Source organism: Anastrepha ludens, chromosome 6 (genome assembly GCF_028408465.1).
Source record: "Anastrepha ludens isolate Willacy chromosome 6, idAnaLude1.1, whole genome shotgun sequence".
In the NCBI taxonomy this organism is placed as follows: Eukaryota; Metazoa; Arthropoda; class Insecta; order Diptera; family Tephritidae; genus Anastrepha; species Anastrepha ludens.
Window position 1 is genome coordinate 25,540,132 of NC_071502.1, and position 19,880 is coordinate 25,560,011.

Genomic DNA, 19,880 nt, shown 5'->3' on the forward strand with positions numbered 1-19,880 from the left:
TTAAAGCGTTGAATGAGGCTAAAATAGTGTCAGCGCTCCCATTAAAGTATAAGCGTAGATGGCAAAAAACGTCGCATGGAAACGACTTTAAAGGGCAACTGAAATTATAAAACAAGCAAAAAATTAATGATATGAGAAAACTAATAAAAAAATAAAAATAAAAAATGTGGTGAAATCATGCGGCTGAACTGTTTGCGAAATGTGAGTGCAATGAATGGCAAAGCTGAGACTAGGCGATGATAATTGCCTGCTCACTGGCGGACACTTGCAAGTTGTACATACTTGTATGTTTGCATGTATGTATGTATGAATGTATGTATGTACAATATATATATGAAAATGTTGGACAGAGCGCACGTACGCGTATGCCCACCTCAGCCTAACTGTGGCTGAGTGTTTTGAGTTTGTATTTACTTATCGTTTCTGAGGTCATTCGCTGTAGCCGGTTGCCAGTCTAAACTTCGGCGTCCCACCCAGCCACCTTGAGCGGCTGAATTAGCTGAACTGGCTGGGCAGATTGAGGGTTTTAAGGCTAAGCAAACGAGTTTGAGAGTTGAAGTTGATAATCAAAATTTTCAACTGAGAAATTAAATAGAATTAAAATACAGTTTTTTGTTTGCAAATCTATGTAAGAAAAGCATAATTAGTTGTTTAAGCTTCGTAATGTAATATATATTAAAAGAAAAAAAAATAAAAAAAAATGTATATAAGCTTAACATTTTCCAAAATTAATTAGCGTTTGCCGGAAATCACAAACAAAATTAGCAAAGCACATGCTCACACACACACATACACACTCGAGTGCAGGAATACATGCAAGTATTCGTGGAAGTTTTTTGTCACAACTATTTGTCCACATCAGGGCATTGCCAACAGAAATTTAAGTTCTTTTTTGTGTTTGAAAATTAACAAAATTGTCGCAGGAAGTAAATAATTGAGGCTGCTCGCGATCGTCTGCCGGATGAGCGAATGAAGCATTCAACTGTTGAAATTTTCACAAACATGCATACATATTTACATATATGCATGTATGTGTGTGTGTATGTGTTTAAATACCTGTGCATTAATTCGTACAAACTTTTGTGGAAAGATATTTATATTTGTGTTTAAGTACTAAGTTATAGGCCAATCGGCGCGCGACGCCTTCGCCGCAACGTAACAGCAACAGCTGTTCACACATTTCAGCGCATTCTCGCTGTGAAAAGTGTTGTGGGTGTGTATGTATGTATGTTTATATATAGATAATATGTATATATGTAGATAATATAAATTTCGCACTTAACGAAGTCACAATAAACATTTTAAGAAGAAGGTTTGTAGCAATCGCAAGAAGGCATCGTTGGCGACTAATGCACTGAGGGTCATTATTTGCAATCGCACTGAGAAAAATTATCTTCCTCACCTTCTCGAATGTAAGGGGACGTCGCAAAAGGAAGTGGATTGGTTATAGACTGCGTAAGCCCCTGAGAGATCACAAGTGACTCCCCAAGAGAGTCACAGACGCGAAAGACCAGCCAATACCTGGCGGCGACGGGTGAATGCAGAAGCGCAGAAAACAGGATGTTTGTGGAGGCAAATAAAATTTCTAGCTTAAAATAAATCAAATTGTAATCTCTTCTAATTATGGAAAAGTTTTCAACTTCCTTTCTTTTCTGTTTTTACTTTTTCATGACAGAAATACTTTCGAAGGTTTGCCATTGCCTGCCGAGGAGCGGCCGCTATTAGAAAAAAAGCTTTTTCTTCATTTTTGGTCCTCACCGAGATTCGAACCTGGTAGTCACGCACCTACCCATTCGGCTGCGGCGGCCGCCTGAGACATCATTCTTCTTCTTAATTGGCGCTATAACCGCTTACGCGATTTTGGCCGAGTTTAACAAAGCGCGCCAGTCGTTTCTTTCTCGTGCTAACCGGTACCAGTTGAAGTCACCAACTGAAGCCAAGTCCTTCTCCACCTGATCTTTCCAACGCAAAGGAGGCCGCCCTCTTCCTCTGCTACCACCAGCTGGTACCGCATCGAATACTTTCAAAGCCGGAGCGTTTGTATCCATTCGGACGACATGACCCAGCCAACGTAGCCGCTGGATCTTTATTCGCTGCGCTATGTCTATGTCGTCGTAAAGCTCATCGTTCCATCGCCTGCGATATTCGCTGTTGCCAACGTGCAAAGGTCCAAAAATCTTGCGCAGAATCTTTCTCTCGAACACTCCAAGCGTCGCTTCATCGGATGTTGTCATCGTCCAAGCTTCTGCGACATACGTTAGGACGGGCATGATGAGAGTCTTGTAGAGTGTTAGTTTTGTTCGTCGAGAGAGGACTTTACTGCTCAGTTGCCTACTTAGTCCAAAGTAGCACTTGTTGGCAAGAGAGATTCTACGTTGGATTTTAAGGCTGACATTGTTATCGGTGTTAATGGTGGTTCCTAAATAGACGAAGTCTTTTACAACCTCGAAATTATAACTGTCTACAGTGACGTGGGTGCCGATACGCGAGTGCGCCGACTATTTGTTTGAAGACAGGAGGTACTTCGTTTTGTCCTCGTTCACCACCAGACCATCATTACCTATAAGAAATTTTAGTCCATTTTTTTCATTAGTTAAATAAATATAGGATTTTTTGTAAATTTTAAAACTACCGTTATATGGAATGCGGGTGTGATTTTTAGCAACTACGACAATTTCAAATGATAACTTAATTTATGTCAAGGGTAACTCCAAGTGCGCATTAAGTTTTGCTGAATTTTACTTGAGCGTTTGTTTGTATTCTAATTTTGAGAACGCGTACCCGTCCACCTGTTACCCGTTCTCACAATTAGAATACATTTAATAGCATGAAATTGCACTGAATTGCGGCGGGGACGGTTTTCTTGCCGTCGGTTAATTTTACGGCGGCAAAATGATTAGATTCATTTCAATTTTTTTCGACGGGTTGAAGTCTCAGGGTTAAAGATGGAATTCTTGAGGCTATCGAGGACATAGGGCAGCCACTTTGCAATTCGGTTATGGAAAATTTCAAGAAAAGGATATTATCCCCTAAGCGTGGTCGCGATGGTCATTTGCCTGATGTTATTTGCCACTATTAATGGCATACCTTCCTCTTTATAATGAAATAAACATCCGATCACTTATATTAAAAAATATCATTTTTTCTTTGAATATCAAAATAACACCTCTTATTGGAAAACCCTATATAATTGGATTTAGTCCCAACCCTAAAAAAAACGAGTTTAAAGTTTGAGGTACAGGAGCGCGCGGACCGCTCTCTACCTAGTTAATGGGCTGTAGAAGCTATAATATTGGGAATTTCCACATAAAAATTTCACAGCATATTCTTAAGATAGTGTACTTTCAAAATATCGAGAAAAAAATTGAATTCTTGAAAATTCTGGACGTATGTAACCCTTTAAATTTACTTATTATAAAAGCGAAAATCTTCCAATTCACATGCGAGCTACACATATTTTGAACTTTTGCTTTCTTTTCCATTTTTATTATTATAATTTTGTATTTTTTCTTCTAAATTCCACGCGCATCTTTATGCCACTGTAACCGCTGACGAATTATCGCAATGCTGAAAGATTCAGTATGGCATTGATCGTCATTCGTTCCATTCATTGAAGTAGCGAATTGCCACATGCATGCGGCCCATATAGGGATATGTGTATGTATGTATGTATGTACTTACACACACACACACATACATGAATCATATTTACACAAAATAACAAACATAAAGACGGAAGCGCTGTCAGCAAATTACGCCAAACTGAAAGTGCTCGCCAAATGGCAGGAAACGCGTCATTTTCATTTTCTACAAAACATCTCACTTGCTGCTGTATGTGCATAAGTAGATGGCAGAGTAAAAAATAGAAAAATTAAGATGCTGCTAAAAAAGCTACGAAATTTAAATGCTTAAGTGAACTTCCAAACTTAATAGGTAGAAATTTCTATGCCACAACAAATACTAAATTTTAAATTCAGGCGCTCAAGTGGCTGTGGGCCGTTAGTTAAACGACGGCAAACAGACACAAATTCAAGTTGCTTCATTTTCAAAAATTCTCCCTTAATATGCAACGCAGTTTCCGCACAAATTTCCCGTTGACATTCAAATGAAAGTCAGAGTCACAGTCACAGTCACAGTGAGGCGCTGGCAAAGCGGCAAGGCAGTCATTAAAATGAGACGGCTCACTTACCGAAAACGTGCATACATCCCATTAAGAATGGATATGCAGTTGTTGTGGTGTCAGAGGAAATGCGTGAAATTATGAGCATTGGCTGTTGACTTGTTTGCTGCTGTTGTTGTTGTTGTTGTTGTTGTTGAGTTGATGTTGTTTATGTTGCCTTTTTGCTGTTTTATTTTGTATTTTTTCGTATGCGACGATTTCCTTTTGTCGCCATTGCCGCACATCCTGCCAACGACTGCAGTTCACTCGCCGACATTCAAGCATTTCATGCTTTTATTTTTATGCTTCGCCTTATACTCGTACAGCACGTAAATACAAATACATATACATATGGTACATATATACATATGTCGCGGATGCGGGTGGTTGTTTGTGGGATTGTGGTGTGCAACGGAAGCATTCAAGTGCAGATGACGCGTGCCCATACGCTTGCGCTTCCTGTCGATCGGCAAAGCAGTTGCCGGCGACGACTCGTATTTACGTACTACTAACATCCAGCCAGCCAGGCAACCGTCGTAGTTTACAGTCAGTCACTTAGTAGCTTAGAACAAAACACCTTCAATTGTAATGCGAGTAGGTTTACAATTTAAATGAGTCTTAAATAAGGGAAGCAGCAAGCGGCAGGAAGCATGCATATACTTGTGCGTGTATGTATATTTAGTGTGTTGAGATATTTTTATTTAATACTGTAAGGGCAATAATTCAATTTAAAATAGCTGACACAAGAGATATGTTTTTGTTTTGTTTTTGTAAATATGAATGGCGGCAATAAAATAATAAGCAATCCAGTAAAATGTAAACTCGGCTGCCTTTCGGAGCGCTCAAAGGGAGATGGGCTTAATTTCATTTTGTGAGTTAGTGCGAATTAGTTAAAGGTTTTATTTCTTAAAAATATATTTTCGTGCCTTCGTCTTGAATGCGTCTAAATTCAGCTACAGAGCAGATAAGACCAGTGCAAACCTCATTTCTCCTAATTTTAAATTACCGCTTCACCTTGACTAACATATGTACAAATGTATGTATGTATTCTACAATTATCCCGCACAAACATGCTCTGCTTATACTTTAGTTAAGGGGGATGTAATTTTTCAAAAAAATCGATTTGTTTTTTTTGCATTTTCTTAAGGTAGAAATATTCAAATATGTAAAAAAATTTAACTTAACTTAAAATCTTGAAAATTGACGAAGTTATACCCAATACAATAAGTGCTGGTATGAGTTACAACGACCAATGAAAACTTTAAACGCGTTTTTCTCAAACCGACGTTTCTGATCACGGTGACCTCGATTACTCGAAGACTTATGAACCGATTTAAATTTTTGTATTGGCTACAGTCATACATAGCCGTTTTTAAAAATTCCAAAAATTAATATTTTTTCAAGCCTTTCGAAAACTAAAAAAAAAGGTAAAAACACAAACTCATTTTTCAAACCTGCACCATTTTCTCAAAAATGGTTGTATCGTGGCCACCAGCGTGCATCAGTTTTTTATGACGTCATTGCATTAATATTAATAACAATTGTAATTTTTAATATTTTTATTATTATAGTTGAATATTTGCTAAATAAATTATAATTTGTCCGGTCCTCCAATAATCATCCCTACTTATAAAAAAAATTCATGAAAATCCCTTAATTTTCACGCGTTCACAGTGGTTTTCCCCCTTAATGTAGCTTTACATTGTGCTCCCGCATTCTGTTCTGTTATATTAACAGCTATTAGCTCAATTACAGCAGCTGCAACAGCCTTGTAACACCCGCACAGTTTTTGTTGCTGCTTCTTTCTTACATTATTGGCAATGTTACTTATTGTGTAAACATATATGTATGAGTGTATGTATTAACAGTAATGAGTCAATAATTATGTGATAGTCTTCGCCTTATTTTTTTTTACGTTCCAAGTGATTTACGATCAACGGAAGGGGCACCGGATGGATAAGAAAATAAAAACAAATAAAAAAAGCAAATCGTCTTACAGATACTGCAATACGTTTGCCCAATCAACTGATCAAAGAGTGGTTATTTATATTGCAAATTTAGATTGCATTTTGGTAATCAATTTCTACGAAATATATTACTATGAAATCATCGTTTTATTAGTCATAGACTGCGCGGCATACACACATACAAAGGTAAATTATTAAAAAGTAAATCACAATTTGTAACGCAACCAAGGAAGAGCTTTTAGGAAATAGGCCCAAGACTGTCACTTCAGCAGAAATTGTGAGGTATGTTTATGCTTTGGCAAGAACAAAAACAACAATTACAGTGAATCCATTTCCAGATAGTGAAAGACTTTTTCCTTACATTCTTCCTGATTGCAGCTTCTACATCTATCGCTGTACGGCCATCCCATCTTCCTGGCATGGATTTCCAAATGCGAGTGGCTGACTATTGTTGACGTTTTTCTGAAAATGTCTGCTCGTGGCTTTCTCAGCAAGTTCGGTGGCGGCTTAAATCTCTAGGTCCTTCCTCTTGTGGAAAAATATCGAGGCGCATACCACAACTAGAAGAAGGAGCTCGGCCAAACACCCTACAAAGTGTTACATCCAATTTTATATGTAAACTTATATGCATATTCGTATTTATATAAAATTAATTTTAGCCGAAGAAATATTAATCGCCTTTGGAATGAAACTTGCACTAGTCATGGCTACAAATTTCAACACGTTAGCCCATTACGAATCATTTGATTTGCTTGCAACTTCGTTTCTTGTGCTTGCAGTAGTAAGCGTGTGAACACGTTCACGAAATCATTTATCAAACGATCTATTGCTGGTGGTGGTGATGAAGTTCATTCATAACTCAACCACTTCGGTGATTGATCTTCATTTCACTTTGCAGCACTTTTAATTTTTGTTCTTTTGTTTTATACAATTTGACGAACGAAAATTCCCACCAATTCTAAGGAAATTATTTTAAAGGTTTCGCACATGAAAAACATTTAATATACTTATATATATATATTCCTGCATACATACACATTTATACTCTACCTACTTTGTATTTGTTGTTTCCTGCATAGTCGAGTGCTCTTCATAGCATAAAAGAGGAATTCCATTGTTTTGTAATTGTAAGCGGAACATCAACAACCCTCCTCTCCCATACATACAGTACATTTGAAGTGGGGAAAAGTTATATACTTATATACATACCAATGCATGTGTGTTCTTTTTTGTTCTTTTTTTCCGCTGCTGGGAATATTTCTGCCAGTTGAAGTGTATTGTTTTAAGCAACATTTTCAATTAAAGTTCAACGACGCATGCGTGAACTTGTGAGACAACTCCTCATTGACTTTTTCATGGTCTCCTTTTCAGTTTTCCACTGCCCGACGACCGCCGACTTCCCATAGGAACGGGTGGGAAAGCCGTGGGAGTCTTTCAATTGTGTGAGAATTTTTCTGATATGGGAAATTTTAAAATTTGGAAGCAGGCACAATAAAGATATGCATGTACACTATGTATGTATGTATGTCTTGCACGAGTTTGTGTAGTAAAGTTTGGCTGGAAAGAAGAGCATATGGAAGTGTGTATGCGCGGTTCTTTTATGGATAGTAATTATTTGATATAAAAATTTACTTAATACAATTATTTTTTGTTATTTGGACGCATAAAATACATTTAGTGGAATGCGCCTATCATCTAGAAGAAATTAACATTTTCATTTCTGCTGAAGAAGAATAGCGTCCGCCGTAGCCGAGTGTATTTGTGCTTGCAAAGTTCACAAGAAGTGCTGTGTTTAATCCACAGCACTAGTAACGCAATGAATCCTAGTGGTTTAAGTGAGATCGTTTTACAGATCAGCCAGCACTACCTAATCTAACCTAATGCGGCGCTAGCAGGCTAATTTATGGCCATAGCTGGTGCCTGATTGGATTGTTTAGGTTTAAATTTCAGTAGGTGAGAATGATGGAAATGGTTGTTCTTCTAATGGGTGCACTGGCTGTTCTTGAATGGCTTCGGGTTGCTCTTCAGCTCAAATACGGCAATTTTGTTTATTGACTTAGCCAAAAATTATTATTCATTAAGCCAAAAATAGTTATCATCGCTCACCACCATAAATTGGCCTGAGCGTGCGATGGGGATGACAGGCATCGCAATTTTTATCTGAAACGAAGAACACAAGACTTTTTTTAAGTTTGATAAATTATTTACACAGTAACGCAACCGTTTTGTTTGAAAAAGTAGAAAATAGGAGTACTTATAAATATAATATATTTTGCTAGGAAGGCTAGTTAAATTTTTTTTTTAGTTTGCCTAGGACGACACTCTGTGTAGAATATACAGTGCCCTCTCTCTTAACCGGACACCTAATGGTGCTCACACTCACCAACGTAAACCTACTCCCGTTTCAGCTAACACGATGAAACTAATGAGAGCCTCATGAATTCTAAATGAATTCTCACTACCGTTCCGCTCTGTAGTATATTAGATCGTTGTTTCATCGTGTCAGCTGATACGGGGGTATGGGCGTATGTTTACGTTGATGAGTGTGAGCACCATAAGAGCCTGAAAAATTTGTACGCTTATGGCAGGTGTTCGCCTATGAAAAAAGTGTAAAAAGAAGTTAATAATATGTTATGGGAGGGTTGTCGGCTCAAGAGAAACATTTTTTGAAAAATTCTTCAGGATTTATGGTATGTACTGAAAAAAATGTCCGCTTATGGGAAGTGCCCGCATAAGAGAGTAGGTGTCCGTTAAGAGAGAGTACACCACCGTATACCTATAAAAATACATTTTTTGGTATCTTTGCAGACTACTCCTCCTCCAACCCTACCGTCCAACTTCGAGCCATCCGTGAACAGGTTAACCAGGCCCTGTCTCCAGGTGTTGCCCCCGGCCCACTCCTCCCTTGATGGAATATGGGTGGAGAAACTTCCGCTTGGACTAAGCGAGGGTACACACTGATCCGTCGACGGGGGGATGAGCTCAAAGTTTCTGAGGATGCTTGAGTTCCCATATGTGAGATTGAGCCTATAGCCCAAACCCCTCAGTCTGATTGCGGTACGTACAGCAGCAATTCTGCCTGCGATGTCTACAAGTACCACATTTAACATTACATTAAGCGCTGAGTAGGAGTAGTTCGAAGCATCCCACTGATTCCAATGAGTGCAGACCTTTGAACTCTCTCCAGCTTTTTAACCGATGCCATCCTCCCCAGTGAGTTCTACCAGACAACGACTCCATATAACTAGATTGGCTTTATTAACTTTTATGTGAAATATCACGAAAAATCGTTGTTCTACTGTTACATTTAATTTCTCAAAAACGAAGGTTCGAGCATTCAAAAGATTCGAAGGCCTCACGCTAAACAGCTGACGGTTGCTGAAGTTTAGCGCTGAAGCTTTTCTTATACAGATGCATTAGACACGTTCTCTCATAGGCACATCTCGTATGCCACTGAAAATGGCAAGTGTTTTAGACCAAAATGAAAAGAAGGAACCGACAACTGGATGAATTACACTATAATTAACGAGACCAACAGAATGGAAGCCACGCATAAAACTTCTCGACTACGACGACTGCCTACGCGTTGCACAAATTTAATCCAAAGTATTTAAAATATTATATGTAATACCGCGATAGATATTAAACCAGTTGAACACTGCGACCTACATGCAGACATAAAAATACTTAGCCTCTATAATACGCAAGTGCTTAAACAATTTGTAGCCTATTGGACAAATTCCAAAAGTTATTGTAATTGGTTTTGCGCGATAGCAGCTATTAAATCAAATATTTGTGTACGACTAAAAGATAACAACAAATACATGTCAGATCACAAGTTCACGACAACAAAAGCAGCTTTGCATTGTTTATGACATCCGCTCGGGTCCAACTTTTACTTGGACACACTTTTTGTATCACCGCGCACACACATCCATGCATATGTCGACCGCCCACCGTTTATTAATCACTCAACTGCACGTATGTGTGTGTGTGTACGAGCGCCAAATACCTACACAGTCATACGGCGTTCATGTGTCTGCCTTTACGGACTTCATTTCCCCTGGCTAATACTAATTTGCCCGTGTAAAGTGATTCATGTCACACGTCGTTCTATATGTATGTGTGTGTGTGTGTGTGTGCTCGTTAAGTCTTAAAACGTTTAAGACTACTCATTGGCACTTTATAGATTTCCTGCGCTTCGTTGGAATGCCGTGAGCGAAGCAAATGAGCAATGGCTATGAAACGTAGATAAGGAAGTTCGAAAAAAAAAAAACAAAAACAACGTGGCAAAACATGGAAAAAAGCTACGCCTTCGTGTAGGTGTTGTCGTCTTAATTTACGATCATCGCTCATGTATTTATCAAATCTTTGTTTCTGTATTTATTTTTATTGTTGCTGTGGATTAAAGTGGTTTTTATGATAGTTTTTAAGCCGGATATGCAAACATTTTCGTTGTAATATAAATACAAACAATAACTTTTGGATAAAAAGCAGATGAAATGCGATCATGGAAATACTGACTAAAGCGATTCATAAAATATTTTCAATAAACGATTCTTTGACACTAATTTGAAAGAAGTTTACCTTGCGATACCTGAATCTATATATAAAAGTAAGTGCATAGCTAAAAACCCAGTAGGGAAAATCTGTATCAATCGAAGCTTCCTGTGATGACTACGTCCGCTGATGCTGTAAACTACTTTTTCAAATAAAGAAAATTGGTGGTGATATTTCAGAAATCTATTAAAATATAAAATAAATAAATAAGTAAGTGGCGCTTAGACTTCTGTTAGGTGTTTGGTGGAGCTTCTCCTGCTATTTGTGGTGGTGGCGTCAAATGGATGGACCTACACTTTTAAGCCGAATCTGAACGGCAGGTATTTTTATGCTGAGCTTTTTCAGGGCGGAAATACACTCCGAAATTTGCCATTACCTCCCGTGAGTACGACCGCTATTAGTTTGATGTTTCATGCACGGATATTCAAACCGACGCACTTGCGAATGGTAGTCACGCATCAACCCATTTGGCTTCGGCGGCCGCCACGACATCTAGCAACTCAAAATTAAATCATTTGCGCGTTGATGCAAGAAATCAAATGAAAATCAAACTTTGATGCCAGTTTAATGTTGCTTGTTTTGGAGACAAGTTTATGAAAAACTAGAATGACTCAGCCAAAACTTCGTCGATTGAGACGCAGCATTACTTAGTTCTATGTTCGATTCCGCATCTTCTGTGCCACTGTCCTGCTCTATCCAGACGTAGACTCGCCATTTTGGGTAGACAATCCTTTAATGAATTGGAAGACCTCGGCTCAGTTGGAATTAAAGATCTTACAAAATTTTTGAAAAGTACACATTGGTTTTCGCGGCATCACAATGGGCCATGAGCCTGAGTGCGGCCCACAGTGGACAACCGCTTCAACGACATTGCTTGATAAGAAACCAAAAGTGATCTATGTCTGGAGCAAGTATCTAGAGCTGGTTGGTAGAGTAGATATACCATAGAGTTGATTTTAAAATTCATGAGAAACCCCCACATTGGTGAAGTTAGTTTTTTACCGCCTTAAAAGCCTCGAAACTCTTTTCAAATATTGCCAGCTGCCTACACTCCCATCTGCTTAGTGACAGGAGGAACTGCGACAGTCGGTTGGACATGACAGGTAACTTCAGTTTTGTCCATCTGCAGCCTCTGCAGCCTCTCTCAGTAAGCTTCACTTGTGGGTTAGAGTAACCCATTTGCTAACCGTGGATTTGATGGCTGCAGAAGGGAGTGGCAGAACAAATACTTAGTTGACGAATGTGGCGGTGCTTAGTGCTCGAAAGCGCGCTCATTTAAGGGGAGCCGGTAGTCTAGAGCTCGAAAATGTTGGGTACTTTCAGGAATTTCTTTTACAATAAAAAAATGAAAAACGATATTTAAATTTTTTAGGCTTTTTATTTAACTTCTTTTACAAAAAACAAAATTTTTTTTTTATTTATTTACTTAAATCTAATTTAAATTTGAAATAAAAGAGAAACAATTTTAATAATTAAAAAAACGGCGCTGAAATTGACGCTCCCGAAAAATTGGACCTGGACGGTTTTTTGGCTCTTCTATTTATCTGAAACACAAAAACCAAAAAAATTATTAATCAGTGACTGTAACTATGTCGCGTACTAGAATAAAAAGAAAAATTTAGTACTCCAAAATTCGGGTTTTTTTTTTCAGTTTTGTAATAAAAAAAATACGAAATAATTAAAATAATAATATGATTCTAGTACGGGCGATAGCCATTGAAGTTATGAGCAACATATTAAAATTTCAGACGGTTCGGTTAAATAGTTTTTTTTTTTGGTTTGTTTTGACGACACCAGTCCTAAAAAAGTCGTTACGGGATAAATAAGTTTAAAGTTTGAGGTACAGGGGCGCGCGAACCGCTCTCTACCTAGTTAATGGGCTGTATATAATATTGGGAATTTCCGCATGCAAATTTCACAGTATATTCTTAAATTACTATACTTTCGAGACATCGAAAAAACAAAAAATCGATTTTTTTTTTACTCTAGAGTCTAGACTAGCGGCCAAAATACGTATTTATGTATGTACTTCATTCATAGCGCAAAATAGTAATTAAAATAATATAAAACTAAGAAAATTACGCAAAATAGTAACTATAAAAAAATTACCCTTTAATCTCGCTTAACCCTTTAATCTCTCTCTAGGGTGCGCTTGGCATCCCAGAAAACCAAAGCGACCATATTCTATGGATACCCACTTCCTTTGAAATGTTCAGCCTTTTTTCAGCGATAAAATGCTTTCATTGGAAAACTTTTGTAAATACGTAATTTCGTGGCATAACAAATAAATACTAAACGTAAGATTAGCCAACCACCAGTTTCAGTAAGCGCACCGCTGTACATTTACATGTGCAAATACGTATGTTCGTATGCATGTATGTATGTACGTACAATAAAATCAGCTGCTATCATAAAAAAGTCAATTTCCCATACCACTGCATATCTAAAACTGGGCCTTGACACGTTGATCAACGATCGCGCACGCGCTCGTTTCTTTCTATTTTTATTTATTTTTTTTTGTTGTTGTTGTTTTTTACCCTATTACATATGGCAATAGTCGCTCGCTCCTCTTCTCTTGTATTGTTTTTTTTACTTTCATAAGTATCATTCTGTATTATTGCTCCACAGACACTCTCTCACTCTCTTGTGTTTTGTTCGTATACTTCCGCCAAAACAAATTACGAGTTTGTTGATGGTATCGATTGGTGGTGAGGTGGTGTGTGTTTGCGAGAATCCGGGAACACCGGATATTCGATTCTTCTATTACCGCTTGTTGCTGTCTACGTTTTTAATACGGAGATATGTGCAAACACATACGGAGGCATGGCAGGCATGGCGGTCAGTTTGTTTTCGTTGTTTGTCTGCCTTTTGTTTTGTTCGCCGGATTCGTTGCTGCGGTTTGGCGATCTCATGCATGCATACATGCATACATACATATGCATGTTGATAGCGTTTGATTTGATTGTGTGGTGAGGTGTTAGGCGGAATTCACGTAATTATTTCCGATTGTTGTGGATTTTATTGTGGTTGGCGTTAGCGTTTGCGTTTGCGTTTCGCATTTGTTGCTGATTAGAATTTGAATTGAGCAGCGCGCTAGATCTACAGTGTGCACGAGTAGGTATAGTTCAAACATAAAAACGCTAATATTCATTTACTTACATAAAAAATTAGTTTTATTAGAATGCATTACTGAGAAATAAGACTGGTTTGTTAAAAAAAAAATTAAATAAAATATAGCAAAAAATAAAAATATACTATATTTAATTATTTGACTGTAATTCGAATACTTAAGTCACCAAGTCACTTGAACGAACTTCTTGAGCGTATTCACGACACTCGGTTCTAATTTACCGAAATAACTTTTGCAGCGTTTTCCTACTATATAACACTGAACCACGATGCATAGAGTGAAGAGCTGCGGTCAACATTAGACTGTTAATCGGCTCTCATTTGGAAGGAATCAGCTGATTGTCTGACGCAATCGGGTTTATGACAGCGATTTGTTTACGAAAAAACTAAGATTGTTTGGTGATATACGAAAAACATCAAACCTCGTAATCTATCATCCTTGACACAACAAAAGCAAAGTTGGATGAAAAAAGAAAAGAATTTGGTATAGCAATTTAGAAAGGCCGGTAGAATATTAGACCACCTGTCGATTTTTCACCAAACGTCACAATATAATATTTTATTTTTTTAAATTTCTATGGCATGAAATTGCTTTCTTTTTTTTCCAAAGGTTTTCGAAAGTGAACTTCGCTTGTTCCAAAACTATAAAGTCTATACAACATTAGAAAAATTGATTAACTAATAATGCAAGATGGCGCAAAATTAATCATCCAGCTGTATTTAGCATTTGTACCTTTTTCTATTTTTCCCGTATATTACAGTTTTCTTAATTTGGTCTTAAGTGGATTTAAATTATATGAAAGAACTCGCAAACTTAATAGTGCATATTTTTGTTCAGTAATTTTCACCCGTGCGGGTCAAACTGACCTTTATTTTTAAAAATCTGACAAATATTAAGTTTTTAAATTTGACGGAGGGTTAAAATGTTCCACAAAATTGTTTTCCGGAAATTTCTATTAGGGGTTTTCTCTGACACTATGTACATATATAATATAAGAAACGAGACTCTTCAGCCTAGAAACCCGAATTACATACACCTATCCTGTGAAGTAAGATATTTTTGGTCTGTGGCCGTATAATTCACTTCAACCAGTCTGCTAGACGCCTTGACAGCTAATTTGAAAAGCGAAAACTTTTAAGCTTCGATTAAGATTTATACAAATTGGAAAAATGTTCGTAAAAATTTCAAACTTTTTTATAACTTTTTCCATATAAGAAAATTTCGTGCATGGAGAAAAAAATTATCAAAAATCAACGAGGCTTTTTGAGGCACTTAAGCCTTGCACTTCGTTAAACCCAAATTTAATGGGCCATAAAACTGGGTATCCAATTTCTTTTTAATTCCGACTGAAAAGTTTGAAATTTTTACGACAATATTTCGAATTTTTATAAATTTTGTACAAAGTTTAAAACTTTGATTGAACTTTGAAGGAACTACATTTATATAAAAAATTAATAAAAATTTGACACAAAAAGCTCAGCAATCCTTTCTATTCTTATTAAAGCTGATGAGTAACATAAATAAACTTGTCGTTTTTGCTGTTTTTATTGTTGTAACGTAAAATGAACATAAAAATTTCTCATACATTTTTGGCTAATGCTGCTGTATGGACAGTCCTTGGCCGTGTATTAATCTGGGTCGTTCCGGTAACGTAGAACCGACAGTCGTGGAACAATCAACTTCCATTTTGTCATAAAAACATGGATAATTTTCCACTAAGTCAATTAATTTCTCGCCTTTCATTTCTAATATTAAATTTTTATCGCAAATATCAAAACTAATGTAAAGTATTTCGCAGCTGCTTACGGTTACGGGGAACAATCAAAATTCAATAGATATATACGGCTTTTGATTATTTCGTTATGGTGCGGCACCTCTAATCGCTTACAGTGATGCCCATATGTTTGATCAGAACAGCTGATTGATATGCTTACGGTTATGTCTACCGGTACCACTTATTGCAGCTTAAGATTGAAGGGATGAAATGAGGCAGATTCCACAATTGTTTTTCTCAAGGCTTCAGTAATTTCCAGGCTGATCAACCCTTTATTATCTCTTCGTATATCGGGTTTTCTAGCTTTTTTCTTCGTAGCGTAAAACAAATCAACCAATTTTCTTTTCGAATAGTTGTTTTCACTACTAAAATGGAAATATTTATTTTGACCTGCAGCCGTTCGTTAGTATCAAAAATGATTGACATACGACGCTAATTGCAAAAATTATAAATCCTCCGATAGAGTGATTAATTTTGCGCCACCTTGTAATTGCTGAGTTATATTATAGATAGACATTTTGTGTGTAGCATTTTCAAAAGTGTACACTGCACAAAAAAACAGCTCGAAATTATTATTTTTTTTGTTTTTGTTGGCGTTCGAATATTACCGCATATTTAAAGGTGAGCAATTCATTGAATTGAAGTGAGAGGACATTGATTTGAATTGCCCCAATTATCCGTAGTCACTCACAGTGTTTCCTGTCATGCGGTTACTTTTGTGTGACTGTAAATATAAAAAACAAAAAGAAAAAATAGAAAACAAAGGAGTAGAAAAAACGCTATTATTCCACTACTGCATAGCTGCCACTCAAAACTGATACTACTCTACGCATTGTTGCTATTTACATATCAAATTTCTCTGCTCTCTCTTCTATAGCAACAAATTGTGCAAAAGTGCCGTATACTCCAACTAATACGAAAACCATTTCATATACTCCCCTTTTCGCTGGAATAAAATTAGAAATTCTACAGCGATATAAAAAATTGGTTTTAATAATTAAAAAAAAATATATATTGTATATTATTAAAAAAATTCTTTAACGCAAATATTTTTTATTATTCTTCTCATTGCAGTCGCTCAAACCATCCACACACCCATCACACCGGGGCCCCTCCTCCACTGTAGTCACCATGCAAGTTGAATCGAGTTTCTTGAAATACGCTGGGCGTGTACCGCCGCTCGACCTCTCACAGGTCAGCGCCAATTGTCGCAATGAGAACGAGCTGCAGCATCTGTGGAGTAGCAAAGCCAACTCACCGTCAGTACTGAAACGCGCCGCCGCGCTAGCTCATCCATACTTGCAATCACCACATACACCCGCGCACAGTCCCAGTAGCAACAATAATGGCAACAACACCAGCACAAACAATAATCATTTCAACACAATCCTACCACAACACACCTCACTGCAACAGCTGGGCTCTGATGGTTTGCCATTGGATCCCCGTGATTGGACACGTGCAGACGTCTGGAAATGGCTAATCAATATGGCCGTGTCGGAAGGTCTGGAAGTGACGCCCGAACTGCCGCAGAAATTCCCGATGAACGGCAAGGCGCTGTGTCTGATGAGCCTCGATATGTATCTGTGTCGTGTACCGGTCGGCGGAAAAATGCTTTATCGTGATTTTCGAGTGCGATTAGCGCGTGCCATGGCGTTGCTATCCTAGATCATAGATTTATACGTACATACCAACACATATAAATATGTAGACATAAGTAGATAGTTAACTTTTTTTGTAAATAGCAAATGACTAAATATAGTAAATAAGTGGAGTTAATGAATCAGAGCAACTGCGCTGGCAAAGAGGGAACGAATCTGAATCGCTTTATACAACAACAAAACACATTTGATGTAGACTTGCTGCCGAATCAGCTTTTGTGTTACAACAATTCAGCTACTCATCTACCGGACTAGTTGCTCTGATTCCTGAATATCACTAATATGTTTAGAAGTTCATAGATGTATTAATGCATTGATACATACAGTGGCGTGCAGCTAATTAGCAACGAGCTACATTGACCACTTTTCTTTTGTTTTTGAAGTGAAAACTTCTTTAGAATCGTTGGGAGTGATTTGAGAAAAAGTGAAACGAAAAAAGCGACACTCTTGGCTACGAATATTACATATACACGTAGCGACGAACTAAATAACTTTTAGGCCAGCGCCGACAGCATGGCGCGATAGCCGAGCGGCTAGCAATGTGAGCTTCCGATCCAAAATCCTTGGTTCGAATCACAAGAATAAAATTTTTTTTATACAGTTATTTTATTTTTTTATTTTATGATATGTTTATGAGGAGCTTTTTTTCATGGCAGAAATACACTCGGTGTTTTGCCATTGCCTGCTGAGGGGTGAGCGCTATTAGAAAAATAGTTTTCCTTAATTTTGGTGTTTTCACCGAGATACGAACTGACGTTCTCTCTGTGAATTCTGAATAGTAGTCACGCACCAACCCATTCGGCTACGGCGTTTGTTTAATTTTACTGATGCAAAAATGAGGAAAAATATATGAATAAAGTTTGCTTACTGTTTACACATTTTCCAAAGGTGACGGAGAACCAAAAAAAAAAGTCGATTTTCAAACAAATACGAGTGCATATGTGTAATTGTGTTAGAGTTTCGGTCACGCCCCAGCAAAACCTGCGTGCATATGTGTTTGTAACATTCAAAAAAATGTAATTGTGTTAGAGTTTCGGTCACGCAGGTTTTGCTGGGGACGCTCATAATAGCAACCGCGTGTGTATTTTTATATTCGTAAATATTTTCATTTTTAAATATTTACCGCAATTATGCCGAAAAATAATGCAGAAAAGTGTCGTGAATATCGACAGAAAAAAAAATCAATAAATAGCATCCCGGAATTCATTCACGAAAATTTAATAAAGTATACACCAGAAGTATCGCGGATACTTAGAAAAGATTACAATAAAGTTCCAATGCTTTTAAGTGGCGATTTTAACGTAAATTTTGCATTGGACACAGCGGTTCCTTTAATTGACGTTCTCAATACAACATTCAATTTAAAAATGTGTAACAATCGCACTGAATCGACAATACGATCAAAAACAACAATTGACGCGGTATTTCAAAGATATGTTGACAACATCGAAACCGAAGCATTTGTATCATATTTTAGCGATCATAAGCCACTCTTATCATTTGTTGAAATTGAAAACATTGAGGACGAATAATAATAAAATGAAGAAAATAAAATATGAACTTTATAGCAATATTATAATGAACCTATAATTATCCCGCTCCTAATGCTGCTTTCGTCTCATTCTCTCTCAGTTTGTTTTACGGAAGGTTTCACTTCTATCGCGTCTAACCGTTAGACTGGTGTTTTTTTTTTTAATTTTCATTCATTATTTATAAAAATGTAGTTTATTCTATATTGCCAATATATACACCCATATTTATTATAAAAAAATTCCAAAGTTTTATGCGAAAATTCTAAAACTTTCACAAACTTGTAACAAAATTTAAAATTTTTTAAATAAAAAAAAAATTAAGGTGCCTCGTTTTATAGTCCATTAAATTTGTGTATAATGAAATGCCAATTATTAATGAAAATTAACAACAATAAAGGAAATGTAGTCTCGAAACTATCGCGAAAATATCGCGTTGCTAATTAGACGCACGCCACTGTATGTGCCTACATAAATATATAAGCAAGCTCTGGTAAACCTCGAAAATGCATTAAGTTCGTATGTAAAATAAATCGTTTAAACAAATTCGCTGTCCTATTAGCTCCGTAAGCATTTACAGATTAATTCCTAATTTTAACTTAAAGATACTAAATAATTGTTTTGTATTTTGTATACTTTATTGTTGTATGTAATGGATCCAAATTCATGGAGAAGTATTGTGAATTAGAAAATTTTAAATTTAGTCTAAAATAGAACTATACAAATTTTAACTAAAAATAAAAATAAATACTTGTTCCACAAAAGTGTAAAAATCAAAACTATTTGTTATTTTTTCTCTATGCCACTTTAGACTCAAAAGCATGGCGCTATGGAAAGAGCGGTGGTTTGGCCACGCCAGTATTTTGCACACTCTGAACAGTCACAAACAAGAAATAGGTTATTCTACTCCTAGACTCACCTTCGACAAGCTCTTCAAGACGAGTATACCGTCAAGAAGGGAGCGGAAGACACCAAGGCCATGGAGAAGAGGGTAATTAAATTTGTATACAAATGGTTCCAAGCTAGACGATAAAGTTGGCTATGGAGTATTTTCGAAGGAATTAGGACTGGAACTATTCATTGGACTACGAGACTACTGC

At 37.0% G+C, this 19,880-nt stretch overlaps 1 protein-coding gene across 1 annotated transcript in view; it reads left to right on the forward strand.

Annotated features, from left to right (window-relative positions):
- Positions 1-19,539, forward strand: part of LOC128866875 (ETS homologous factor) — a 45,378-nt gene extending 25,839 nt beyond the window's left edge. The window contains exon 2 of the mRNA XM_054107912.1: positions 16,665-19,539. Coding sequence (XP_053963887.1) covers positions 16,722-17,258 — 537 coding nt within the window. The 5' untranslated portion in view covers positions 16,665-16,721 and the 3' untranslated portion in view covers positions 17,259-19,539. The remainder of the gene's footprint in view (positions 1-16,664) is intronic.
- The last annotated feature ends 341 nt before the right edge of the window (positions 19,540-19,880 follow it).